The following is a 27157-nucleotide window of genomic DNA, read 5'->3' on the forward strand; positions in this document are numbered from 1 at the left end:
ACCTCCACCTCCCAGGTTTAAGCAATTCTCCTGCCTTAGCCTCCTGAGGAGCTAGGATTACAGTCGTGTACCACCACAACCGCCTATTTTTGTTTTTTAGTAGAGACAGGGTTTCACCATGTTTGCCATGCTGTTCTCAAACTCCTGACCTCGTGATCTGCCCGTGTCAGCCTCCCAAAGTGCTGGGATTAAGGGCATCAGCCACCGTGCCCAGCCAATAAAGGCATTTTTGTCAGGGATGGCTGATTTTTTTTTTTTTTTTTTTTGCTGTAAGGGGATATCAAAATAGGGCATTTTAAATCTTTTCATCTTACTGATGTCACCCTCCCTGTACCTTCTATTTTCTATTTCAAATTTGTCGGTAATTTTAGATTTACATATTTAGGACAATATGCTAGAATTTGCATGTTATGTCTGAAGTAAATTACATAATTAATAGGCACTCTATATTTACCCAAATAGTTACTTATAAATTTAAGTTTGCTGCAGGCAAGAAGGAATTACAGGATTTTCATCTACTTTCTTCAGCCTATAGCTAAAGAATAACATAGTTTATTTCCTAATATTTTCTTTCACATATCAGAGTGCCTAACCCTATTCTGCAAAGTATACGTTTATATTTTCTGTGTTTAACAATGTAAGGCTATTCTTGGCTTCTCAGGTTGGATTGCAGCAGTTTCATTTTGTGTGAGAATAGCATATATTTTAAACATAACAAGTAACCCTAGTTTCTTTTAAATGCTTATTTATTAAAAGCTTCTCACGGCTGGGTGCCGTGGCTCACGACTGTAATCTCAACAGTTTGGGAGACTGAGGCGAGCGGATCACGAGGTCAGGAGATCGAGACCATCCTGGCTAACACAGTGAAACCCTGTCTCTACAAAAAATACAAAAAAAATTTAGCCGGGCGTGGTGGCAGATGCCTGTAGTCCCAGCTACTGGGGACGCTGAGGCAGGAGAACGGAGTGAACCCAGGAGGCAGAACTTGCAGTTAGCTGAGATCGCATCACTGCACTCCAGCCTGGGCGATAGAGAGAGACTACGTGAAAATTTTCTGCTGCTTTTGTTATCTACATAAACAAAGATATCACCTGCAAATAATAATTAACTAATTTCCAGTTTTATTCATTACAAATATTTTTATTTAACATCTTTTTTTCTGGCTTAAATTATCTTTCCTTTATGCACCATTTTATACATTCACACAGACATAGGATAATAAAAATATATCCAATTACTTGATTTTGGTTGAATTTTCATTAAAATAAGTGTTAACAATGATTATTTGTTTTCTGTTTGAAGAGGGCTTTTATTGTTATACTCAAGAGTGTTGTTTCTGGAGACAAAGCTGCCTATAATTTAATAGGCAGATTCTGAAAAAAATTTGACACATAAGCCATAAAATTTTACATTAATAAATAAGACAAAGCAGAAAGTATAGATTTGCTTTCAGCATTCTGGGGGTGCTTAGTTTTTTATTAACCACCTTAAATAATTAAGTAACCACCTTAAATAATTAAATAACCACCTTAAATTATTAACCACCAAAAAATAATTTGTTTTGTTCCAATAATTGTTCTTTTCTCGGAGCAGTGTGAAGAAGAGGCGAGAACGACCCCCGGACCGACCAAAGCCCGCGCGCGCTGCATCCCGCGTCCAGCACCTACGTCCCGCCGCCGTCGCCACCATGCCCAAGAGAAAGGCTGAAGGGGATGCTAAAGGAGATAAAGCCAAGGTGAAGGACGAACCACAGAGAAGATCCGCGAGGTTGTCTGCTAAACCTGCTCCTCCAAAGCCAGAGCCCAAGCCTAAAAAGGCCCCTGCAAAGAAGGGAGAGAAGGTACACAAAGGGAAAAAGGGAAAAGCTGATGCTGGCAAGGAGGGGAATAACCCTGCAGAAAACGGAGATGCCAAAACAGACCAGGCACAGAAAGCTGAAGGTGCTGGAGATGCCAAGTGAAGTGTGTGCATTTTTGATAACTGTGTACTTCTGGTGACTGTACAGTTTGAAATACTATTTTTTATCAAGTTTTATTAAAAAAAAAAAAATTGTTCTTTTCTCCTGAAAATAAAAATTTAACCTATGGGAACAATATTCTTACATTCATTTGCTGTTTAAAGCCACTGGCAAAGTGATTAGTAGAGATATTACTTTATTATGTACCAAATAGTATATTGCTACCATCTTTTACCTACACCTTTGAGTAAGGTGGGATAGGTTAGTTAGTGGCATAATAATGCTTCATTAAATGCACAATAGTCTTAACATAGTAAAAAAACATCAAATTAAATTAAGCTCACTCATAATCTTAACAATTTTTAAATGTACTGCATTTTGTTATACTAATTTAGTTACAATAAAAGTACAATATACTAATTTAGTTTAATATACTTTTCTCTATAATTATTTCTCACTATAATGTAGAAAAGTATTACTCTGAACACCTACCTTATTACATTACTTAATATAGGTTAACTACAAAGAGCCTTTCCACTTATATTTTCATCATACATCTTACATTTTAATGTCCTTGTATAGAAAAGGTCATAAATGCCCAACTAATAAAAAAGTATCACTAATATATCTGATGCAGCAAAAATTGAACACATGCTTTCACATGTGAATACAATAATAAAATAACAGCATAAAGTAATTTGAAAGCTGGATTACATCATTATTCACTTTTCAGAAAAAATTTTTTAAGGAAGCAAGTATACTTTATTTATTTATTTATTTTTTGAGATGGAGTCTTGCTCTGTCACCCAGGCTGGACAATGGTGTGACCTCGGCTCACCGCAATCTCCACCTCCTGGGTTCAAGCAATTCCAGTTCTCTGCCTCAGCCTCCCGAGTAGCTGGGATTATAGGCGCCCATCACCATGCCCAGCTAATTTTTGTATTTTTAGTAGAGACAGGATTTCACCATCTTGGCCAAGCAGGTCTTGAACTCCTGACCTCGTGATCCACCTGCCTCGGCCTCCCAAAGTGCTGGGATTACAGGTGTGAGCCACCGTGCCCAGCCGGAACAAGTATACTTTTAATGTAATTACAATGCTCCTAAAAATCTACTTTTAGTTATACACAAATAATTTTGTTTGTTTGTTTGGAGACGGAGTTTCACTCTTGTTGCCCAGGCTGAAGTGCAATGATCTCGACTCTCAACCTCTGCCTCCCAGGTTCAAGCCTCCTGAGTAGCTGGGATTACAGGCATGTGCCACCACGCATGACTAATTTTATATTTTTAGTAGAGATGGGGTTTCTCTGTGTTGGTCAGGCTGATCTCAAACTCCCGACCTCAGGTGATCCTCCCACCTCGGCCTCCCAAAGTGCTGGGATTACAGGCATTAGCCACCGTGCCCAGTCACAAATAATTATCTAAAAAGTGTTTCCAAATTCATTACATTTCCAGGAATCTTCTTCAATATACATTCCCCGATGTTGAACAAACCTTGGCAACTGCTTTAGGGTTTCCTTCTAATACAAAATGCGTGCAATAAGATCTGTAATACAAGCAAAGGTACTACAAACCCCTTTATATTTGTAATGCTTGTCTTCAGAATCAATACTCTTCTTCACCTTAAAGGCTTATATTTTCTGAAAGATTTTTTTCACAATAATTTCTCTTTTATTTTTAATAACTATGAACCATCTTACGTTGAGTAAGATGTGATAGGCATTAATGGCTTTTCCATATTCTTTATATTTGTACAATTTTTCTCAAGGATAATAGCTTTCCTGTGAAATAAGGTGTAAACACTGATTAAAAGTTTTGCCACATTCTTCATACTTGTGCGTGTCTTGGAAGTATGAATTACCTTACCTACAATAAAGTGTGGCAACCATATAAAGGCTCTGTCACATTTCATACATTTCTATGGTTTCACAGAGTATAATTTTTTTTAATGCGTAGAAAAGTTGGAGGTGTTGGGAAAAGCACTGTCACATCTTTCAGGTTTGTAGAGTTCCTCTTCAGCATGAATTATCGCCATGTCTCTTAAGAATTGAGAACCTGTGGCTGGGAATTGAGGCTGATGCCTGTCATCCCAGGACTTTAGAAGCCGAGGTGAGTGGATCACCTGAGGTCAGGAGTTCAACACCAGTCTGGCAAATATGGCAAAAGCCTGTCTCTACTGAAAATACAAAAATGAGCTGGGCGTGGTGGTGGGCACCTATAATCCCAGCTACTCAGGAGGCTGAGGAAGGAGAATGGCTTTAACCCAGGAGGCAGAGGTCGCAGTAAACTGAGATCGTACCATTGCACTCGAGCCTGGGTCACAAGAGTGAAACTGCATCTCAAAAAATAAATAAACGAATAAAAATAAAAGAACTGAGAACTTGTTACAGGCTTTGCCACATTCTTCACATTTGTAGGGTTTCTGTCCAGTATGAATTATGCGTAATAAGGGTTAAGAACTTCCTTAAAGAGTTTCGTCGGCCAGGCACAGTGGCTCATGCCTGTAATCCCAACACTTTGGGAGGCCAAAGCAGGCAGACCACCTGAGGTTAGGAGTCTGAGACCAGCCTGAACAACATGGAGAAACCCCGTCTCTACTAAAAATACAAAATTAGCCAGGTGTGGTGGCACATGCCTATAATCCTAGCTACTCAGGAAGGCTGAGGCAGGAGAGTCGCTTGAATCCAGGAGGCGGAGGCTGTGGTGAGCCAAAGTTGCACCATTGCACTCCAGCCTGGGCAACAAGAGTGAAACTCGCTCTCAAACAAAAATAAATAAATAATAATAAAATAAAGCTTTGTCACATTCTTGGTTTCTGTCCAATATGAATTCTCTTATGTTTATTAAGGTCTGAGGACCAGTTAAAAGCTTTGCCACATTCTTTACATTTGTAAGGTTGCTCTCCAGTATGAGCTGCCTTATGTTCCGTTAGATTTGAGGATGTAGTATAGGCTTTGCCACATTCTTCACATTTGTACGGTTTCTCTCCAGTATGAGTTCTCCTATGTTTATGGAGGCCTGCAGACCACGTAAAAGCTTTGCCACATTCTTCACATTTGTATGGCTTCTCTCCAGTATGAATTATCTTATGCATAGTAAGGTGTGAGGACCGGGTAAAGGCTTTGTCACATTCTTCACATTTGTAGGGTTTCTCTCCCGTATGAATCTTCTCGTGTTTACGAAGGATTGAGGATGAAATAAAGGCTTTGCCACATGTATCACACTTGTATGGTTTCTCTCCAGTATGAATTTTCTTATGTGAAGAAAGAGTTGCAGGATGGTTAAAAGCTTTGCCACATTCTTTACATTTGTAGGGTTGTTCTCCAGTATGGATTATCTTATGTGTAGTAAGGGTATAGGAGTACTTAAAGGCTTTGCCACATTCTTCGCATTTATATGGTTTCTCTCCAGTATGAATTTTTGTATGTGTAGTAAGGGTACAGAAGTACTTAAAGGCTTTGTCACATTCTTCACATTTGTAGGGTTTCTCTCCAGTATCAATTTTTTTATGTGCAGTAAGGGTTGAGGACTGGTTAAAAGCTTTGCCACATTCTACATATTTCAAAGTTTTTTTTTCAGTATGTCTTCTCTTCTGTCTCTTTGAATTTGAAAATTGATGAAAGACTTTCCCATATTTACCACATTGAAACATTTTGCTCTGGGTAGTTGTCAAATATTGGTTAAGTCCATTATGACCTCTTTTGTGTACCTCACACTCATCCACGCTTTCACAGCCTTTTTTAAACTGTAAATTGCCACGTCCACATTTTTCAAATTTTCTAAGTATCACTTTTTGGAAAGAATCTGTTATGCTCTGCTCTGGCTGAAGGTCTTGGGCAAAATGAGAACACATAACTGAAAGAAACAACAAAAACACATTACTTCAATTGGTAGACTCAGATAAATATACTTTACAAATCTAACTTATAAAGTTATAAAAACTACATAAGCAAGATGACATAGCAAAATACCTCAAGCTGTAATTTCTTCCTGGACATATAAATGTAACAAAAACATACTGCCCGAAATACATTTGTGAAAAATTTATAAATGAGTTAAGTGTGTGAAAGGCCCCGGGTGAGCATAAAGCAAACAGTCACAAAGAAGATAAAGAAAAGTCTGTTACTTATATGCAACAGCTCTTCTTGCTCCCCAGCATAACATTGTGCCTTTAAAAGTAAATTGCCAACCTGGTGCAGTGGCTCACGTCTGTAATACCAGCGCTATGGGAGGCTGATGTGAATCACTTGAGGTCAGGAGTTCAAGGCCAGCCTGACCAAGATGGTGAAACCTCTCTCTACTAAAATTACAAAAAGTTAGCCAGTCATGGTCATCGGCAGCTGTAATCCCAACTACTCAGGAGGCCAAGGCATGAGAATTTCTTGAATCCAGGAAGCGGAGGTTGCAGTAAGCCAAGATTGTACCACTGCACTCTGGCCTGGGCGACAGAGCGAGACTCTGTTTCAAAAAAAAAATAATAATAATAGAATAAATTGCCAACAAGGCATAATGGCTCATGCCTCATGCCTGTAATTCCAGCAATTTGGGAGGGCAAAGCAGGAGGATCATCTGAGGTCAGGAGTTTGAGACCAGCCTGAACAACACGGTAAAACCCCATTTCTACTAAAATACAAAAAAAATTAGCCAGGCGTGGTAACAGGTACCTGTAATCCTAGCTACTTTGGAGGCTGAGGCAGGAGAATTGTTTCAACTGTGAAGGTAGAGAATGTAGCGAGCAAAGATCATGCCACTGCACTCCAGACTGGGTAAGAGTGAGACTCTGTCTCACACACACACACAAAAATGTAAATTGCGCCAACTCCTGGTTTCCTTTTTAAAAAACAATGTATGTACATTGGTGCATACATCTTTATTTCTGTCTTCTAGGGGCTTTTTTAGACACCAGATAATGTGTCCCATGACATAAAATGCTGAAAACAATGGTGATATACATTGGAATGACAGTTTGCTGCGTCTAAAGGTAAATTATAGAGAAGCAGAGAAACTGCAGTACTCCAAACAGGGAATGGGTGTAGCAAGTGATAGCAAGTGATTACTGACTATTGAGAAGAAATACAAATAAGCTGATTTAACTAAACAATAAACACAAAATTTTAGACAAGATTCATCCTAAAAACATGTTTGAGAAATTCCCAGATTCTCTAGCCAAGACAATTGATTTCAGACTACACCAGGACAAAGCTATATTATAAAGATTGTAACAGGTAGCTTTTTGTTAATTTCCAAATCTCTATCAAAGATTGTAATGTATACCAAATATTAAAACAACATGGCCCCATCAAAAAAATTATAAAATTTTCAAAAGCATCCACAAAAAGTATATAAAGTAATTTTTAAAATTCCAAATGAATTGAACAGCCCAGTGTTGGTGGCTCATTCCTGTAATCCCAACACACTGGGAGATCAAGGTAGGAAAATCACATGAGGTCAGGAGTTTGAGACCAGCCTGGCCAACATGGTGAAACCCTGTATCTACTAAAAATACAAAAATTAGCTGGGCATGGTGGTATGTGCTTGTAATCCCAGCTACTTGAAAGGCTGACACAGGAGAATTGCTTGAACCTGGGCGGGGAAGGTTGCAGTGAGTGGAGACTGTACCACTGCACTGCAGCCTGGGCAACAGAGCAACACTGTCTCAAAAATAAAATAAAAAAGGCCAGGCATGGTGGCTGATGCCTGTAAACCCAGCACTTTAGGAGGCTGAGATGGGTGGATCATTTGAGGTCAGCAGTTCAAGATCAGCCTGGCTGAGATCGCACCACTGCACTCCAGCCTTGGTGACAGAAAAAGACTCTGTATGAGAAAAAAAAAAAGATAAACCCAGACAACTACTGAAAATCAGAAAAATGAGAATAAAAAGAAATACTAAAATACCAAAAAACCAAAAATTGTGGATATAAAAAATACAAAAAATAACTGAAAAATTTATTAAAAGAAAATATGATGTAAACATGCAAAACTGTATAAACAAACTTAGATACACACAAATATATTTATAACAAACACACATATAAGCAAAATTTCAAAAATCACATAATGATGTTCCATTTATAAGCATAGTCACGTGAGATAACCAGTGAATTTTTTTTTTTAGACAGAGTTTCACTCCTGTTGCCCAAGCTGGAGTGCAATGATGTAACCTCAGCTCACTGCAACCTCTGCCTCCAGGGTTCAAGCGATTCTCCTGTATCAGCCTCACGAGTAGCTGGGATTACAGGCGTGCACCACCATGCCTGGCTAATTTTTTCTTTTTTAGTAGAAACAGGGTTTCACCATGTTAGCCAGGCTTGTCTCGAACTTCTGACCTCAGGTGGTCTGCCCGCCTCGGGCTCCCAAAATGCTGGGATTACAGGCATGAGCCACTGCGCCTGACACCAGTGAATTTATTTAAAACATTTTTGCACCTCAGAAAAAAACTGTGATATTGCTAAAGTTATTTAAAAAAAAAACAAATGAAAAACAAAAAAGGCCGTCAAATGGGAATAATGCCATCAGCAAAATTGTACTACCTGGGCAATAGAGACTTAGTTTCAAAAAAAAAAAAAAAAAAAAAGATGGTACATAAAAACTTTTAAAGTGATTTTATAAAATATAAGAAACAATATGTAAATCTGCATAAATCTGATAATAGATATACCATATAAAATAATTTTTATATGAATAAACTGTAAAATATAGAGGCATAGTTTTTGTATTCAATTGAAGTTATGAGATTGAAATATATTGTTTTAATTTTAAGATGTATATAATCTCCAGTTTTCAAGATGATTACAAAGGTAATATGTATAGAAAGTATGCAAAAGGAGATAAAAAAATAATGAAAGCATGACAGTACAAAATTAAATGAAAATTAAGAAAGTAAAACAGGAGATGAGAAGACTATAACTATTAGAAACACGTAAAATAACAATCTAACCGGTAATAACAACTTCATTTCTTTAATCATTGTAAATATGAATTAATTAAACTACTTAATAAAATCAAAGGTAATCTTAGGACTTTGGAAGGCCAAGGTAGGCTGATCAATTGATCCCGTGAGTTTAAGGCCAGCCTGGGCAACAGGGCAAAACTCTGTCTCTACAAAAAATACAGAAAACCTAGCTGACTGTGATGGCACATACTTGTAACCCAGCTGTTTGAGAGGCTAAAATGAAAGGATCATCTGAGTTTTGGAGGTTTGGGCAGCAGTGAATCATGCAAATCAGCCTGGTTGACAGAGTGAGACCCTATCTCAAAATTAAATGAGGCCGGGCGTGGTGGCTCATGCCTGTAATCCTAGCACTTTGGGAGGCAGAGGTGGGCAGATCACCTGAGGTCAGGAGTTTAAGACAAGCTTGGCCATCATGGTGGAACCCCGTCTCTACTGAAAATACAAAAAAATTAGCCAGGTGTGGTGACAGGTGCCTGTAATCCCAGCTACTTGGGGGGCTGAGGCAGGAGAATTGCTTGAACTCGGGAGGCGCAGGTTGCAGTGAGCTCACGCCATCGCACTCCAGCCTGGGCAACAAGAGTGAAACTCCATCTCAAAATAAATAAATACATTTAAAAAAAAAAGCTATAGAATGCCTCAGTGGTTTCTTTAAAAGCATACAGTATGCTGCATACAAGAGATTCATTGTAGCATTGAGTCAAATAGGCTGAAAGTAACAGAAGGAAAAAAATGTGTATTTCATAAAAATAGTAACCACAATTGAGTGAGGTGGTCATGATTGTATTAGACATAATATGCTATAGGTCAAGTACTACCATTAGACAAAGAATGATATTATATTATGGCAAAGTGAGTTAATTTACCAGGAATCTGTAACTATATTATTTATCTATCTATATGTATATGTGTACATAGCATCAGGGCTCCAAAATATAAAAAGCAAATACTGACAAAAGTGAAGCAAGACATACATAGCAACATAATAATTGTAGACATCAAGACCCCATTTGCAATAATAGAAAATTCAGAGAAAAAATGAGAAACAGAAAACTTAGGAAACATTATAGACCATATTATTTCGCATACAGAGGAATACTTGAGAGTGCATAATTTTTAAAGAAAAATAATTTATTTGGCTCACGGTTTGGCAGACTATAAGAAGTGTGTGCCAGCATCTGCTTCTGGTGAGGGTCTCAGGAAACTTACAATCATGGTGGAAGGTAAAGAGTAACTGGACATACTATATGGTAAGAGACAGAGAAAGTGTGAGGTGAAGGAGTCAGGTTCTTTTAATGAACCAGCTGTCATTGAATTAATAAGAGTGTAAAGTTTTGGTTACAAAGAGAATGTACCATGCCATTCATGAGCAATTTGCCTCCATGACACAAATATGTCCCACCAGATCCCACATCCAGCATTGAGGATTCATTTTGCAGCATGAGGTCTGGAGAACACGGACATGCAAATAATACTATAGACCAACTAGGCTTCACAGACACATGCAAAACTCTCCAGTCAAAACTAAGATAATACACAATATTCTTATTTGCATCTGGTATATTCTGTTAGGACACATACCAAGTTTTACTAAATTTAAAAGTACTGACTGGGTGTGGGTGCAGTGGATCTTGCCTATAATCCTAACACTTTGGGAGACCTAGGTAAGAGAATCCATTAGGGCCGAAAGTTTGAGACCAGCCTGGACAACATAGTGAGATCCCAACACTACAAACAAGCAAACAATTAACCAGACATGGTAGTGCATGACTGTAGTCAAAGCTACTCATAAAACAAAGGTGAAAGGATCACTTGAGCCCAGGAAGCTGAGGCTATAGTGAGCCAAAAATATGCCACGGCACTCCAGCCTCGGTGTTGGTAAGATCTTGTCTTAAAATAACAATAAATCAATTTTAAAACACTAAAATTATACATTGTGTGTTTTCTAACAAAAATTGAATGACACTAGGAATTAAAAGCAAAAGGCAAACTGGCAAATTCAAAAATATGTGAATATAAAACACACTCTTCAACATATTCTCGCTTAGGGGTCAAAAAATTTTATTCTTCACAGATGTCAATACAACCCACAGTTAAAAGCTACAGTAACATAAACAATGTGATACTGACACAAAGATAAACAGATGAAAGACCAGAATAGAGAGCTCAGAAATGAACCCTTCTACATATGATAAAATGATCTTTCAAAAAGTTGCCATGAGTACAAAATAGAGAAAAGTAATCTCTTCAAAAAATGATGCTGAAAACTGAATATCAACACTGATAAAATAAAGTTGGATTATTTTCTTGAATGACACAAATATACAAATATACATTTTTTGAGACGGAGTCCTGCCATGTTGCCCAGGCTCAAGTGCAGTGGCGTGCTCTTGGCTCACTGCAAGCTCCGCCTCCCGGGCTCACCATTCTCCAGCCTCAGCCTCCCGAGTAGCTGGGACTACAGGCGCCCGCCACCATGCCTGCCTAATTTTTTTTGTATTTTTGGTAGAGACAGGGTTTCGCCATGTTAGCCAGGATGGTTTCGATCTCCCGACCTCGTGATCCTCCCACCTCTGCCTCCCAAAGTGCTGGGATTACAGGCGTGAGCCACTGCTCCCGGCCCAAAAATATATTTTAAACAAAATACTTAGACATAACTAACAAGACTATTAGAAAAGATACAGGAAAGCCGGGCGCAGTGGCTCACACCTGTAATCCCAGCACTTTGAGAGGCAGAGGCGGGCAGATAACCTGAGGTCAGGAGTTCAAGATCAGCCTGGGCAACACGGTGAAACTCCGTCTCTACTAAAAATACAAAATTAGCCGGGCATGGTGGCACATGCCTGTAATCCCAACTCCTCGGGAGGCTGAGGCAGGAGAATCGCTTGAACCTCGGAGGCGGAGGATGCGGTGAGCTGAGATTGTGCCATTGCACTCCAGCCTGGGAAAAAAGAGTAAATCTGCGTCTCACCGAAAAGAAAAAAAAAAGAAAGAAAGAAAAAATACAGGAGAAAGACACGACATTGGTCTTGGCACCATTTTCTTAGATACGACATTAAATGCATGAGCAACAAATACAAGAACAGAAAAGTCTGACTACACTAGACATCAAAATTTCTATACATCAAAAGAAAATTCCAAAGTGGCAACTTCCCTTAGAAAATGGATGAAAACATTTGCAAATTTCATGTGAAGGAAGTTAATAATCACAATAAATAAACAACTGTTTAAACAATAAAGTTGAATAACTTGATTTAGAAATGAACAAAAAAAATTTCATCAAAAAACTACACAAATGGGAAAAAGCATTTGAAAGAATGCACAAAAATACTGATTTGTAGAGAAATTTAAAAAAACACACAATGACAAACAAAATCACCTCATATCCATTAGAATGGCCACTGTAAATTTTTTTTAAAACTCCTAATTTGTTGATGTTGCAATAAAAATGAAACTCATGTTGCTTGCTGCTGGAAAACAAAGATGCAGCCATTATTTTAAAGTGTTATAAATGTTCCTCACTTATTATATCTATATACAAAATATGTAACACAGGCCAGGTCCAGTGGCTCAAGCCTGTAATCCTAGCACTTTGGGAGGCCAAGGTGGGCAGATGATCTGAGGTCAGGAGTTCGAGACCTTCCTGGCCAACATAATAAACCCCATTCTACTACAAATATAAAAAATTAGCTGGGTGCCTATAATCCCAGCTACTTGGGAGGCTGAAGCAGGAGAATTGCTTGAACCCAGGAGGCAGAGGTCTCAGTGAGCTGAGATCACACCACTGCACTTTAGCCTGGGCAATAGAGCAAGACTCCTTCTCAAGAAAAAAGAAAGAAAGAAAGAAAGAAAAAAAAAAAAGCAACACAGGACCTGGAAGACATATTTGAATATCCATGTTTATTGCACCAGTATTCACAAAAGCCAAAAGACTGAAGCAACTCAGATGTCTCTTGATTTATAAACATATCAAAATATGTAATATATACATACAATGGAATATTATTCCATCTTGAAAAGAACAATCTTGTCACATTTTAAGATGAGCACTGAAAATATTATGTCATTTGAATTAATCCAGTAACAAAATTATCGATACCATATGACACCACTTATATGAGATATCTGAAGTAGTCAAATCATAAAAACAGGAAGTGGAAAGTTTGTCAAGGGCTAGAGAGAGGGTAAAATGAGCAGTTGTTACTTAATGGGTATTGAGCTTTAGTTTTACAAGATGTAAAGTGTCTAGAAGTCTTTTACATAACAATGAGAATAAACTTAACATGCCTGAAATGAACAGCTTTTTTTTTTTTTTTTGAGACAGGGTCTCACTCTGTCATTCAAACTGAAATGTAGTGGCACAACCTTGACTCCCCCTCAATCTCCCAAGTAGCAGGTACCACAGCTGCACACCACCATGCCTGGCAATTATTAAATTATTTTTATAGAGGGGGGTCTCCATATCTTTCCCAGGCCAGTCTCAAACTTTTGGGCTTCAGAGATCCTCCTGTGTTGGCCTCCCAAATTCCTGGGATTACAGATGGGAGCCACAACCATGCCTGGCCCTGAAAATGTACGATTGAATTAAGACGGTAAATTTTATGTTATGTGTTTTTAAAACAATTTTTTTTAAAGAAAACTGAAAAAAAAAAAACCAGAATTACAAATCTTTTTGAAAATGACCTTCAAATAAAAGAAGCGTTTCACTCACAAAAGGAAATATATGTTCATCATTAAACACATGGTGAAAAAAAGACTATCTCCATGACTACTCACTTAGACAAGATCAAGTTTACGGTCAGTTCTGCCTATATAGAAACCCACACAGTTGCCGGGCGCGGGGGCTCACACCTGTAATCCCAGCACTTTGGGAGGCCGAGGTAGGCGGATCATGAGGTCAGGAGATCGAGACCATCCTGGCTAACATGGTGAAACCCCGTCTGCACTAAAACTACAAAAAAAATTAGCCGGGCATGGTGGCGGGCGCCTGTAGTCCTAGCTACTTGGGAGGCTGAGGCAGGAGAATGGTGTGAACCCAGGAGGTGAAGCTTGCAGTGAGCCGAGATTGTGCCACTGCACTCCAGCCTGGGCAACAGTGCAAGACTCCGTCTCGGAAAAAAAAAAAAAGAAACCCACCCAGTTATCTGAGGGAATGCTCTCTGGTACTCAATAAAAGCCATACTCATCGATATCCAGACATAAGGCCCACCATATGCAGACCTGACTACAAAAACATGTGCTAGTGTCTTCCCTATGGAGCAAAGCCCTGAAGGATATGCAGTCTGTCCAAAAATAAAATGAGAATATTATTGGGTAGCTTTCTTGGGTAATCCCAAGACCCTGTAACAAGCTAACTAAAGGTGGACCCTAGTGCAGACCCAGCAGCCTTGTGACCAATCTACAATCCCTGTTCACTACAAATTCAGAGGGCGTCTCATCACCCTAAGGGCCCAACAAAAGATCTTTACCTTCTAAAATCAGTTTATAAAAACTTGAAGAGGTGTTTGCGCCATCAAATTTAGGCACCAATACAAAACTATATTGTGTCCATTGTCAATGCTTCTATTTTAATGTAGCACTGGAAGCATGTGAAAGAAGAATTAATAAAAGAAAAAAGTCCATTGAAATTAAAGAAAAATAAGTAAAAAGTTGCTGTTTGTAGATCATACAATCTTATATTTAAATATCAATAAATAGTACATTAAAACCTGTCTAAAGTGATAAATACACTCAGTAAATTAGCAAAATATAAAATTAACATACAAGCATATGTATGGTCTCATACACTTAAACTATCTGATAAAATAGAGGAAGAAAAAATTCTTATTTACTATAGCATTAAGTAGTAACTTTCTCAGAAAAAGATTAACCAAGGAGGTAAAAAATCTTTACAAAAAAAAAACTATGGGCCAGGAGTGGTGGCTCACGCCTGTAATCCTACCACTTTGGGAGGTTGCGGTGAGTGGATCACGAGGTCAGGAATTCAAGACCAGCCTGGCCAACATGGTGAAATCTCATCTCTACAAAAAAAAAACAAACAAAAAAATTAACTGAGCAAGGTGGCGGGCACCTGTAATCTCAGCTATTTGGGAGGCTGAGGCAGAGAATAGCTTGAACCCAGGAGGCAGAGGTTGCAGTGAGCAGAGATTGTGCCACTGCACTCCAGCCTGGCAACTGAGCAAGACTCCGTCTCAAAAAAAAAAAAAGAACTATGAACAATTAGAGAAGATTCAAATAAATTTTAAAATTGCCACATTATCCTGAGTGATCTATAGATTCAATAAACTTCTTATCAAAATTGCAGTGGTATTTTTTTCATAGTAATAGTCCTAATACATTTCTAAAAGTTAAATGAAACTAAAATAACTTTGATAGCCAAAGCAATCTTGAGGAAGAAGATCAAAGCAGAAGGATATCATACTTACAATTTCAAACTATATTTCAAGACTATCTGGTAATAAAAGCAGAATGGACTGTGCAGAAAAAATGAACAAAAATGCAACAAAAACTAATACTCACACATTTCAGATCTGATGCAAAAAGACAACTTAAAAAACAGTTTTAGTTTCTCGAAATCACGCAGATATTTGTGTGTCCCCAAAACAATGGAAAAGCAGCTGCAGTCTCTTAGGTACCATAAAGAAGAATTTGGCTCTTACTGTGAACTTGAAGGAAGCTCACAGAAAGAATAGTAGAATTCTTAGAGAATTTAAAAGCATGAGACAGAAGATGTCCCTTTGTGAGCGAAAAATTAAATAAAATCAATCAATCAATCAATCAATACAGCTGCCCAGAAACTATTTCCTTTGGAACACAGCTTTCCAGATCACATTTTAAGGGCTAGCTTTCTCTCTTTGACCTTGGGACCTCTTATCTGGTGTCATCTGTTGTATTCATTTTCACTCGCACCTACCTGAGGGGTTGGCAGTCATCTTATGTCTCTTCACAGTCAAAGGTTTTTCTCCTTGCTCCAGACGGGTGATCAGGTCTGGCTTGGAGACAACAATACCTGTTTCATTAAAAATAGATAGCATGAATCTTGCTTATAGTCTCCAATTACAAGCTAGTAATGTGCTCAGCAGAAAGCACGTAATAAAATATTCTAGTAAATTCATACCAAAATACTAATTTATAACAAATTTCTAAATATTTAGAAAATACTTTCAATTTGTAGGTTTCTTTTTCTTTTGGAGATGGAGTAAAATAAGTAAAAAGTTTCTGTTTGTAGATCATAGTCTTATATTTAAAAAACCATAAACAGTACTTTAAAAACCATAAACAGTACTTTATAACCTTTCTACACTGACAAATACACTCAGTGAATTAGCAAAACAAAATTAACATACAAGTATATGGTCTCAAACACTTAAACTATCTGATAAAACACAGAAAGGAAAAAGTCTCATTTACTACAGCATTAAATAAATTTCTTAGAAAAAAATTACTAAGGTAAAAAACCTTTAAAAAAAAAACTGAGAAAATTAGAGAAGATTCAAATAGATTTTTAAATTGCCATATTATCCAAAGTGATCTATAGATTCAATAAACTTCCTATCAAAATTACAGTGGTATTTGCCCATGTTGCCCAGGCTAGTGTGCAATGTCTCAACCTCGACTGACCAAAATCTCTGCCTCCTGCATTCAGGAGAATCTCCTGCCTCAGCCTCCAGAGTAGCTGGGATTACAGGACTATGCCACCATGACCGACTAATTTTGTATTTTCAGTAGAGATGGAGTTTCTACGTGTTGGACAGGCTGGTCTCAAACTCCCGACCTCAGGTGATCTGCCCGCCTCAGCCTCCCAAAGTGCTAGAATTACAGGCATGAGCCACTGCGCCCGGCCCTGCATGTAGGCTTTTTAAATTTACTAGCTGGTACTACTGAATCAAAAATTGGTGGTGGCAATGAGATTTTCAGGTGGGGGCAACAATGTTTTAAGCCACTAAAATTCTGAAATTACCACTAATTTAGAGTGAAGAATAAAGCCCAACTCAGCAATGTGGAAAGTTTGGATTAAGATGAAACATCTTGAAGAAATTCTTTTCTAAATAAAAAAATTCTGAAGATTTTCTGGAAAAAGGGCATCTGAAACTCTTTTATGCAAGGAATAAAGTACTAAATTCATTCCACAAAAAAGAGAAATTAAAACTTTTAGGTTTTTTTAAATGAATTATGTATTTAAGTTATCCTCACCAAGGAAGACCAGGTTTCTGTAGTTCTCTAACATCACATCCCTATATAAATTTTGCTGTGCAGTGTCCAGGCAATGCCACTCCTCCAGAGAGAATTCTATGGCCACATCTCTGAATTGCAATGGTTCCTGAAAAACACACACACACACACGTTTTTACCAAGTCGCCATTGGTGGAATTTTTAATTTGATTTCAGGTGAAATGGGAGAGTAAAAAGAACTGGTTCTTACTTATAGGACTGACTAAAATTCTCCAATAAAATAATTTTCAACACAAAAATATTCTCTATTATATTCTCCAACTCTGAGAAAAAAGGGCAGCCTAAGATCCACAACATTAGTTCGTATATGATATTTTTTCTAGATAATAAAGTATAAAATTAAGGGCATGAACATGAACATGTACATTTTTGAGTGCTATATTTACATCATACAGAATCAGCTATGAATATTTTTCAGATGGAAAAAACATGTTGAGTTAGAAGGCACCTATCAAACTTTAATATGTACACTTGAGCAAAGAGAGAGACCCTCTCATATTGTTTTATATTGTTTTATACTCAGTACCTGTTTTAAGAAAAAGCAAAGAAGTAAAACCAAAGGCAGGCAGCCCGGCACCAGGCCTGCCTGGCCTAAACCCAATACTTAAAAATCAACTCATAACTTAGAAACTGATGTTATTCATAGATTCCAGACATCGTATAGAAGAACATTGTGAAAATTCCTGCCCTGTTCTGTTTTACTCTGACCACCGGTGCATGCAGCCCCTGTCACGTACCCCCTGGTTGCTCAAATCAATCACTGGCCGAGGCAGCCCCTTAGGAGGCTTAGGCCTGCCATTGGAGCATCCCTGCGGGGGACTCTGGCCAGACTGAGTGACGCCATCCAAAGAGCGCTCCCAGGTAGCCAGTTGCCCCAGTGGAATGCCTCGCCAGAGCAGAGGATTAACACAGTGGCTGAACACCGGGAAGGAACTGGCACTTGGAGTCCGGACATCCGAAACTTGCTAAGACTAGTCTTTGGAACTTGCCCACTTGATTTGAGTGGAAGCGTGGCCTGATCACCCACGGCGTGCCTTTATTGGCACTTTGGTGCCTTCTCCATTTGAGTGGAAGCGTGGCCTGATCACCCACGGTGGGCCTGTACTGGCACTTTGGTTTCTGTTTTTGACTTGACTTGGATTGCTTGATACTTTCATTTTGGTTTTGACCTGGCTTGGGTTCCTGGATACTCTGATTTTGCTTTTGATATTGGTTTGGTGTAAACTGCAGAAATGTGTGTGTGCCCTTTTTACCTGTTTTGTTTTCTGGTGTGCGTGTGGTGTGAGCGTGGTGTATTGTCTCGAAGAAGCTTGGGTCAGGCACCAATAAGCCCACCCCACTAGGAACTATGTTACAAAAAATTCCAAGAAAGGGAAAAAAGGGGGAGGCAGGGTTTATATAAAAGAATTTTATATGGTAAATTCTTGTCCTGAAATAAATTACTGGTTGTTTAAAGAAAAAAATGTTTGTAATAAGTCAGAAAGTTGAGACATGTCAAAAAATTGTCAACGGCTGGGCGCGGTGGCTCACGCCTGTAATCCCAGCACTTTGGGAGGCCGAGGCGGGCGGATCACGAGGTCAGGAGATCGAGACCATCCTGGTTAACATAGTGAAACCCCATCCCTACTAAAAATACAAAAAATTAGCCTGGCGTGGTGGCAGGCGCCTGTAGTCCCAGCTACCCGGGAGGCTGACGCAGGAGAATGGTGTGAACCCGGGATGCGGAGCTTGCAGTGAGCGATCTCGCCACCGCGCTCCAGCCTGGGCGACAGAAAAAAAAAAATTGTCTGCAAAAGTCGTAAAAGAAAAAAATGTTATAAAAAAATTTATACAAAAATGTTGTATAATTTAAAAGTAATAAGGCCTCGTGAGCACTATTGAAGAAACAGTTTATGTGCAAAGTGTACAAAAAAAGTAAAATATACCTGTGGTAAAAAGATTATAAGGAAGCATAAAAATGTGGATTTTTACCTACATTAAAAGGTTAAAAAAATTATTGCTTTAAAAGTTTAAGCAAGTTTTAAAATGTTAATTGTAAAGAAAATTCTGTGTATAAACATATTAGCTAAAGTTAAAAAGGTATCATCCAAGTTTTCTGTGAACTGGACATTAAAGTAAAAATGCAACAGGTTTTTCTTAAAGCACCAACCTGCTCTAACAAAAATTGTAAAAGGTTAAAAAGAGTCTATAAAATCTTACCTTGTGGTCAAACATTAAAAATCGGATAAATATATCTACAAGGTTTTATTAAAATTAAATCTAACATTAATAACACATTAATATAAAGGTAAAATTTAGCTTATCTGGCATAAAAATCATACAAAAAGCATTATTAAATACAAAATGGTGTTTAGCTTTTTTGGGCTAAAAACTAATAAAAATAGGTGATAAAACTTTCATTTTACTAGAGGATCACGGAAGTTAAAGACTTAAAACAACCTTTGACAATTAAGACAACAAACCAAGATGCAAATGCCTGGTTGAAATGGGTCAAATATTCCATCTGCACATTAAACAAAAGCAATTGTTATGCTTGTGCACATGGCAGACCAGAGGCCCTGATTGTCCCCCTTCCACTAAGGTGGTCCTCCAGTCAACCAGGCATGGGCTACATGGTAGCTCTTTTCCAGGATTCTACAGTCTGGAGTAATAAGTCACGCCAAGTTCTCTCTGCTGTATCTCGAAGTCCCTGTGGTCAGCCCCCGAGGGCCATCCAGCTTCTCCTTCCTGTCTCTCAGGGCAGGGAGGAAACTTAGCATTCCTTGGAGACCTGAAGGGATGCAGTGAGCTTAAGAATTTTCGAGAGCTGCCGGGCGCGGTGGCTCAAGCCTGTAATCCCAGCACTTTGGGAGGCCGAGACGGGCGGATCACGAGGTCAGGAGATCGAGACCATCCTGGCTAACACGGTGAAACCCCGTCTCTACTAAAAAATACAAAAAACTAGCTGGGCGAGGTGGCGGGCGCCTGTAGTCCCCGCTACTCGGGAGGCTGAGGCAGGAGAATGGCCTAAACCCTGGAGGCGGAGCTTGCAGTGAGCTGAGATCCGGTCACTGCACTCCAGCCTGGGCGACAGAGCGAAACTCCGTCTCAAAAAAAAAAAAAAAAAAAAGAATTTTCAAGAGCTTATCAGTCAGCCCTTGTTCATCCCTGAGCCGATGTGTGGTGGACCTTTAATGGGCACTCTGCAGAATAACTAGAGTGGCACTTGTGCTTTAGTCCATTTGGCTATCCCTTTCACCCTGGCATTTCATCAACCAGAGGATAAATAAATAAATAAATAAGAAGACATTGTAAAGCGAGAGAAGCCCTTTATAGGTCTTTCAACTCTCACATCTATTTAGATGCAATTGGAGCCCTGTAATGAATACCAGATCAATTTAAAACTTGAAATCAAATAGAATTCCTTCTCAGATGAGATTCTCTGGAAAAATTAACCTGCATCTTGAGAACATGCTTTTAAAGGTGTTGGGAGCAAGTCATAAACAAAATGTGGCCATAAACAAAATCTCTGCAGCACTGTAACATGTCCATAATGGCCGTAACACCCAAGCTGGAAGGTTGTGGGTTTACAGGAATGAGGGCAAGGAACACCTGGCCTGCCCAGGGCGGAAAACTGCTTAAAGGCATTCTTAAGCCACAAACAGAAGCCTGAGCCATCTGTGTCTTAAGGGCGTGTTTCTGCTGCAATTAATTCAGCCCATCCCTTTGTTTCCCTTAAGGGATACTTTTAGTTAATTTAATATCTATAGAAACAATGCTAATGACTGGTTTGCTGTTAATAAATATGTGGGTAAATCTCTGTTTTGGGCTCTCAGCTCTGAAGGCTGTGAGACCCCTGATTTCCCACTTCGCACCTCTGTATTTCTGTGTGTGTGTCTTTAATTCCTCTAGCGCCCCTGGGTTAGGGTCTCCCTGACCACGCTGGTCTCGGCAAAAGGTGTTAGTACCACATGATGACCTGCTGGCATGACATCAACTGGCAGAAAAAGACAGAAAAAGCCCACCTATTTCCATCCTTTGAAACAGAAGAGATTCAGGGAACAATGAACTGCTCCACGAAGACAGAAATATAAGTTTCTCCTTTCCTGTCCTCAGGTGCTCTCCCTGCCACAGACACCAGCAATTTCCAGTAATGGAATTATGGGCCACACTGACCTGTCTGTACCAAACCCAAACAGAACTGTCCCTGTGACCACCCTTTAGTGCAAAGGTAGCACTTACCTCTCATGAATGTATTTTGAAGCCCTCATACCTGATTCTGGTCTCACCTTAAGAGTCACACGAGGCCCTTCACTAAAATAACATGGATGCTTCCACGCAGAATAAACAGAAGCTGTGGGGAGGGAACAAGAGATTTCTGCAAATTGCCCACGTGATCCTAATGAGAAGCCTGGGCTGATAACCACCAAGATAAGCACTGCCTCTCAAGCTTTAATGAGCTTATAAATCACTTGGTAATTTTGGCTCCACTTTATGTAATGTGATTCTGCAGGTTTGAAAAGGGTCCACAAAAGGGTGTTTTAAACAAGCCCCCTGTCAATGCTGATGTTGCTTCCCCCTGGCTCGTTATTAGCATTAGTTAGCAAAGCAGGCACAGCACAGGGTCCCTTACACTCAGCACTCTTGCCACAACCAAATACTTCTGATACAAATAGGGACAACCCATCTCCATCCTAAAGTTTTATATTCTTTGCTGGCTCTTTAAAGTTTACAGAGGAACTGAAGTCAGCAATGTCAGAATAAGTCTATTTAAAAAACGACATGTACACATGTACTAATGCAATGTTTATTAAGCAGGTACTTTGTGCTCAAGAGAATGATACAGAGCACTTTCCTGGGCATAACACATTATGTGATTTAATTTTCATAACACCCTGAAAGCTGGTACTAAGGATTTAATACCTTTTAGGATTTAGGTAAAGGGCCCAGCATTTTTATTTCTTCTTCTGTTTCTCTGTCATCAACTTTTTTTTTAAACACTGTAAAGAATAAAAGCAAAATATAGAAAGATGAAAGAGAAAGGAAGAGTTTAAGATAATTTAGAGAAAATTGTATTGTTTACATTTACTTTTCTGTGACTTGTGGAGCAACTACTGGATCTGCAGGAATAGAAAAAAAGTTGCCTAACAGGATGTCTCTGCAAGCACTGGTTTTAACAGAAAATTTAAAGAACTAAGACCCTAAAATATGTGCTTTATTTTTCCCATTCATCTGCTTTTGGAATTCAGGAAATTGTGAGCACCAGCTCTAGAAAGGCAGCAGGATTCAGCAGCCAAAACTCTGATCTCTTCTAATCAGTTCTGTGAGGCAAGATTCCAGGGTAGGGTCAGACCTAAAGAAAGCCTCCAAAAAGTGTGAATCTGATCAGGTCTCAGGCAGTGTGAGGACCTTATGTAGAATTCTGTTCTCTATGCAACTGGGGTACTTCCAGTTTTGTTTTTTCTAAGCTCACCTAAAAGAAACTTAAATCCCAGAGTTCCTATACTTTTAATCTTTTCTAGCCACTGCCCTGTCAACTTTATACTATATACTAATCCACAATTTAAACAAATCCCTTAAGGTTTTCTAGGGTAGTTTTATTAGAAAATCAATATGTACACTAAAGGTTAAAAAAAATTGAAATTATACAGCTGGGTGCAGTGCCTTACGTCTGTAATCCCAACACTTTGTGAGGCCAAGGAGGGTGGATCACGAGGTCAGGAGTTTAAGACCAGCCTGACTAAGATGGTGAAACCTCACCTCTACTAAAAATACAGAAATTAGCTGGGCCCAGTGGCCAGGGCCAGTAATCCCAGCTACTTGGGAGGCTGAGGCAGGAGAATCACTTGAACCTGAGTGTCAGAAATTGCAGTCAGCCGAGATCATGTCACTGCACTCATGCCTGGGTAACAGAGTAAGATTCTGTCTAAAAAATAAAAATAAAAAATAAAAATCACAATAGCAATTATTCTGTTCACAAACATCCCTTAAGAAGTAGACTTCAGGCCGGGCGCGGTGGCTCATGCCTGTAATCCCAGCACTTTGGGAGGCCGAGGAAGGTGGATCACGAGGTCAGGAGATCAAGATCATCCTGGCTAACACAGTGAAATCTCTACTAAAAACACAAAAAAATTAGCCCGGCGTGGTGGTGGGCGCCTGTAGTCCCAGCTACTCAGGAGGCTGAGGCAGGAGGAATGGCGTGAACCCGGGAGGCGGAGCTTGCAGTGACCCCAGATCACGCCACTACACTCAAGCCTGGGTGACAAAGCCAGATCGCGTCTCAAAAAAAAAAAAATCCACATGTGTACATCAAACCAAAAATAAAAATAAAATCTAAAAGAAAAAAAATAATTCCTGGGTGGAAGAGAGTGCAACGTAGGTGAATGGACTGATTCACTACAGATAGTGGCCCAGGTGGGGCTGTACTCTGATTTATTTCTGTGTGCATGCAGGCAGATGAGACTATGAACAGGCAGCCCAGATCCTAGGTTGGTGGAGAAAGCAGGTTGCTGCTGCAGATTTGGTGTCTGGGGGTGAAGATATACCAGGAGACTTACAGAGACTTGTGGGTTCTTGACAAGAAACACGAGAAACGCTAGGACCAAAAATGCTGTGGTGACGTTTCTGAGAGGGTGATGCCTAGTCCTGGGAGGAGCGTGGACACGTCAATGTCTAGTGTGTGTGTCTGTGAGTGGGTGAGAATACTGTGGTGCTAGCTGCAATAAAAGGGGGTCTTTAATCGGAACTCCTTTTCTCTAAGTTTTCAGTCCTCTGTCACTCTGGGAGAAGACCTGGAATCACAGAACAATGGGCAGTGTGGCAGTCTGCGTACAGGAGAGTGGAGCCTCCCAAACCCAAACACCCAGAGCTTTGTTCCAGGCCGGGCCTCCATGATAACTTTTTTTTGGCACCATATCTGTAGAGTTTGCTGAACATCAAACAATTCTCCAACACCAACTCATTGTCTAACATTTGAATTCTAACACCACCCAGAGTCATCACAGACCCTTGGTCCCACAACACTGTCCTCACTGCAGATGCCAGTCACAAACCCTATGGGCCCATCTATTCTTTTGAATTAATGTTTGAAAACTGGGGACTCCTGAAATGTCCCTGAAGTTCAATAATTTGGTAGAGCTATTCACAGAACTCAATGAAACACTGTAGTTACGTTTACTGGTTTCATATATAAGATGCAGCCCAGGAAAAGCCAAATGGAAGAAATGCATACAACAAAGAAAGAGATGGGGAAAGATGAAATACATAGATAATCATGGAAAATATTTGTGATTAATAAAATTCTCCATTTGTTGTGTACTCCAGAAACAGGTTATGGAAAGAAACACCCTTCCCATTATGACTTAGATGGTGCTGTCTTTTCTCACCTATCACACAGCCAGACACACACTCTGCACATTTTCTCCTTTTTCTCATTAGAAAAATCAGCTGAATTTGTCTTCAGTGGTCAAATTTCTTTTTTTTTTCTTTTTGTGATTAAGTCTCACTCTGCTGCCCAGGCTGGAGTGCAGTGGCGCCATCTCAACTCACTGCACCCTTCACCTCCCAGGTTCAAGCAATACTCCTGCCTCAGCCTCCCGAGTAGCTGGCATTATAGCTGCCCACCACGACGCCTGGCTAATTTTTGTATTTTTAGTAGATACCGTGTTTCACCATGCTGCCCAGGCTGTTCTCAAACTCCTGACCTCAGGTGATCGGCCTGCCTAGGCCTCCCAAGGTGCTGGGATTACAAGCATAAGCCCCCGTGCCTCGCCTAAAATAAAATATTAATCAAACTTTATTTAAGTTTATCTCCCTCCCTCAGGCTCCTGAACTTTGAGCTACCTTCAGTCTAAGTCAACATACAATCCTATTTTACGTCCCTCCTAAAAACATGCTGATTTCAGGGTAAGACATTCTCTGAGCTAAAATACGACTTTTTCACCCTCCATTTGCCATTCCCCTCCCACCTTTTATCTAATCTTGTTTGCTCCTCTCTAGGAAAGAAAGCCCTTTTCTGCCTACATTTTTGTAAGCCACAGAGAACTTATAATTAGTTGGTACTTTCTCCTGTTTCAACACTAATTCATTTTTTAATATAAATCTAACTTTTTTATCTTAAAAAGTCTAAAAAGTGCCTCAAAACAATAGCTTTATTATCAGTAAGACCCTCCCAGTTTCCTTCCGCCTTAATCTTAACTGCATTTGCCTGTGGGGCCCTAGCATTCCAGGGCTCTGTAGCTTCTCTCAAGATAAAGGCTCCTTCCATAGCTGGGGTGAGCAGGCTGGGACAACTGCAGGGGAGGCTCCCCAGAAAAAACTAACTGGGCCTTTAATAACCTCCTGTTGGCCAGGCGCAGTGGCGCAAGCCTGTAATCCCAGCACTTTGGGAGGCCAATGCGGGTGGATCACCTGAGGTTGGGAATTGGAGGCCAGCCTGACCAACATGGAGAAACTCCGTCTCTAGTAAACACACATAATTAGGCGGGCGTGAAGGCGCATGCCTGTAATCCCAGTTACTCCAGAGGCTGAGGTAGGAGAATCCCTTGAACTAGGAAGGTAGAGGTTGCAGTGAGCCGAGATCACACCATTGCACTCCAGCCTGAGCAAGAAGAGCTAAACTCCGTGTCAAAATAAAAAAAATTTTTTTTGAAAACCCCTCCTTTTGCAGGCTTCATATTACCCTTAGCTTGGAATTTCCAGGTTCAAGATTTAATTTCCATGTCAGTGTTATTCACTTCGTTCTTCAAACTGTTTGAAAAATCCAGTGAAATTACTTTAACACAGTGTTTACATAAAGGAAGAAAATTTTAAGATTCCTACTTTTTTTTTTTTTTGAGGAGTCTTGCTCTGTCCCGCATGCTGAAGTGCGATGGCGCGATCTCAGCTCCCTTCAACCTCTTCCTCCTGGGTTCAACCAATTCTCATGCCTCAGTCTCCCAAGTAACTGGGATTACAGGCGCCCGCCACCACACCTGGCTAATTTTTGTATTTTTAATAGAGACGGGGTTTCACCATGTTGGCCAGGATGGTCTAGAACTCCTGACCACGTGATCCGTCCGCCTAGGCCTCTCAAAGTTCTGGGTTTACAGGTCTGACCCACCGCGCCCGACCAGGAAGGGGTTTTTAACCCCAGCGTAGTTTTTGGTTTTGTGTCCTTCCCCTATTGGCTGGGGTCAGACCGCACAATCTAAGCTGATCCCGGTTGGCTTAGACCCAAACTTTTTCCAAATAGGATAAACGCGCGATTTGCGAGAAACGGAAAAGGGGGAAGAAGGGGTAAGGCTGATTTACAACTTTTACAACTTCTGACCAGGAAGTTGAGTCTTTGAAGAGGAACTTAGGTTTCCTGACAACCCTTTGCCTCAAGTGATCCGTCCGCCTTCGCCTCCCAAAATGCTGGGATTACAGGCGTGAGCCACCGCGCCCGGCCCCATAAATTTTTAACAGGAGAAAAGAGAAACTGTGAACCCCAAGGACCAAAGCTCTTCCCATTCGTGAACGCGCACCCCGAGTCAAGATCTCCCCTGGTGACCTTCTCGTGGTTCCTGACAATCTGGGAGAGACCCGGAGCTGCGGGTGCAGAGCTGCTGCCCAGAGCGGGCGCCAGGCCAGGGCACAGTCACTGCGCAGGGAAGAGACAGGAGCCCCGGACTGGCTGACAGCGCCGCAGCCATCTTATGGCTGGAGGGGACTGAGGCCGAGCTGGGCAAGGAGAACTCGGGGCGCAGACTGTGGAGCTGACTTCGGGGAGGCCTGAGTGCCGCCACAGCCACTTCCCATCAACCAGTCCCTCCCCTCTCTCAGGATGTCGAACCGGCACTCTCACCATTCCTAGGCTTCCAGGCGGTCCCGGCATCTTGGCTGTGGATTTCCCAATACCTGCAAGACACAGGGCCACAGAGGCTGCGCCTCTAGGAGCAGAGGACACAGAGTAGTGAAGAGGAAACCTAGAGCTCCAGATGCAGCGAGAGACAAAGGCCGCGCCAAACCCGGAAGCCGTCCTCTTTGTTCCAGCTGCCTGCCTGATTGGACGGTTTCCAGCC

The 27157-nt window shown here is 40.3% G+C and overlaps 2 protein-coding genes across 4 annotated transcripts; one reads left to right on the forward strand and one right to left on the reverse strand.

Moving 5' to 3' along the window:
* Positions 1 to 1568: 1568 nt before the first annotated feature.
* Positions 1569 to 2068, forward strand: LOC103234243 (non-histone chromosomal protein HMG-17). Its single transcript, XM_007995946.3, has one exon. The coding sequence runs from the start codon at positions 1688 to 1690 to the stop codon at positions 1958 to 1960; it is 273 nt and encodes a 90-aa protein (XP_007994137.3). The 5' UTR covers positions 1569 to 1687; the 3' UTR covers positions 1961 to 2068.
* Positions 2069 to 4364: 2296 nt separating this feature from the next.
* Positions 4365 to 27101, reverse strand: LOC103234244 (uncharacterized). Of its 3 annotated transcripts, XM_007995947.3 has the most exons (4): positions 26941 to 27101; positions 17097 to 17223; positions 15817 to 15912; positions 4365 to 5809 (listed from the first exon to the last, which is right to left on the reverse strand). In XM_007995947.3, exons 1-4 carry the CDS (start codon positions 26968 to 26970, stop codon positions 4755 to 4757), a joined length of 1308 nt encoding a protein of 435 aa, XP_007994138.2. In that variant the 5' UTR covers positions 26971 to 27101; the 3' UTR covers positions 4365 to 4754. The 3 variants fall into 3 exon arrangements, with proteins under 3 accessions (XP_007994138.2, XP_072872856.1, XP_037848279.1); XM_073016755.1 differs by lacking the exons at positions 15817 to 15912; positions 17097 to 17223; positions 26941 to 27101 and adding an exon at positions 14845 to 14925; XM_037992351.2 differs by lacking the exons at positions 15817 to 15912; positions 17097 to 17223; positions 26941 to 27101 and adding an exon at positions 10048 to 10343.
* Between the last annotated feature and the right edge of the window lie 56 nt (positions 27102 to 27157).

This window comes from Chlorocebus sabaeus, chromosome 6 (genome assembly GCF_047675955.1).
Source record: "Chlorocebus sabaeus isolate Y175 chromosome 6, mChlSab1.0.hap1, whole genome shotgun sequence".
Classification (NCBI taxonomy): Eukaryota; Metazoa; Chordata; class Mammalia; order Primates; family Cercopithecidae; genus Chlorocebus; species Chlorocebus sabaeus.

Excerpts from the sequence above, each read along its gene's own strand:
- LOC103234244 (XM_007995947.3), bottom strand. The coding sequence starts at position 26,970 with ATGCCGGGACCGCCTGGAAGCCTAGGAATG. Across the intron at positions 17,224-26,940 it reads CGCCTGGAAGCCTAGGAATG|GAACCATTGCAATTCAGAGA; the intron begins GTGAGAGTGCCG and ends TGTGTTTTTCAG. Across the intron at positions 5,810-15,816 it reads GATGACTGCCAACCCCTCAG|TTATGTGTTCTCATTTTGCC; the intron begins GTAGGTGCGAGT and ends TGTTTCTTTCAG.
- LOC103234243 (XM_007995946.3), top strand. The coding sequence starts at position 1,688 with ATGCCCAAGAGAAAGGCTGAAGGGGATGCTAAAGGAGATAAAGCCAAG.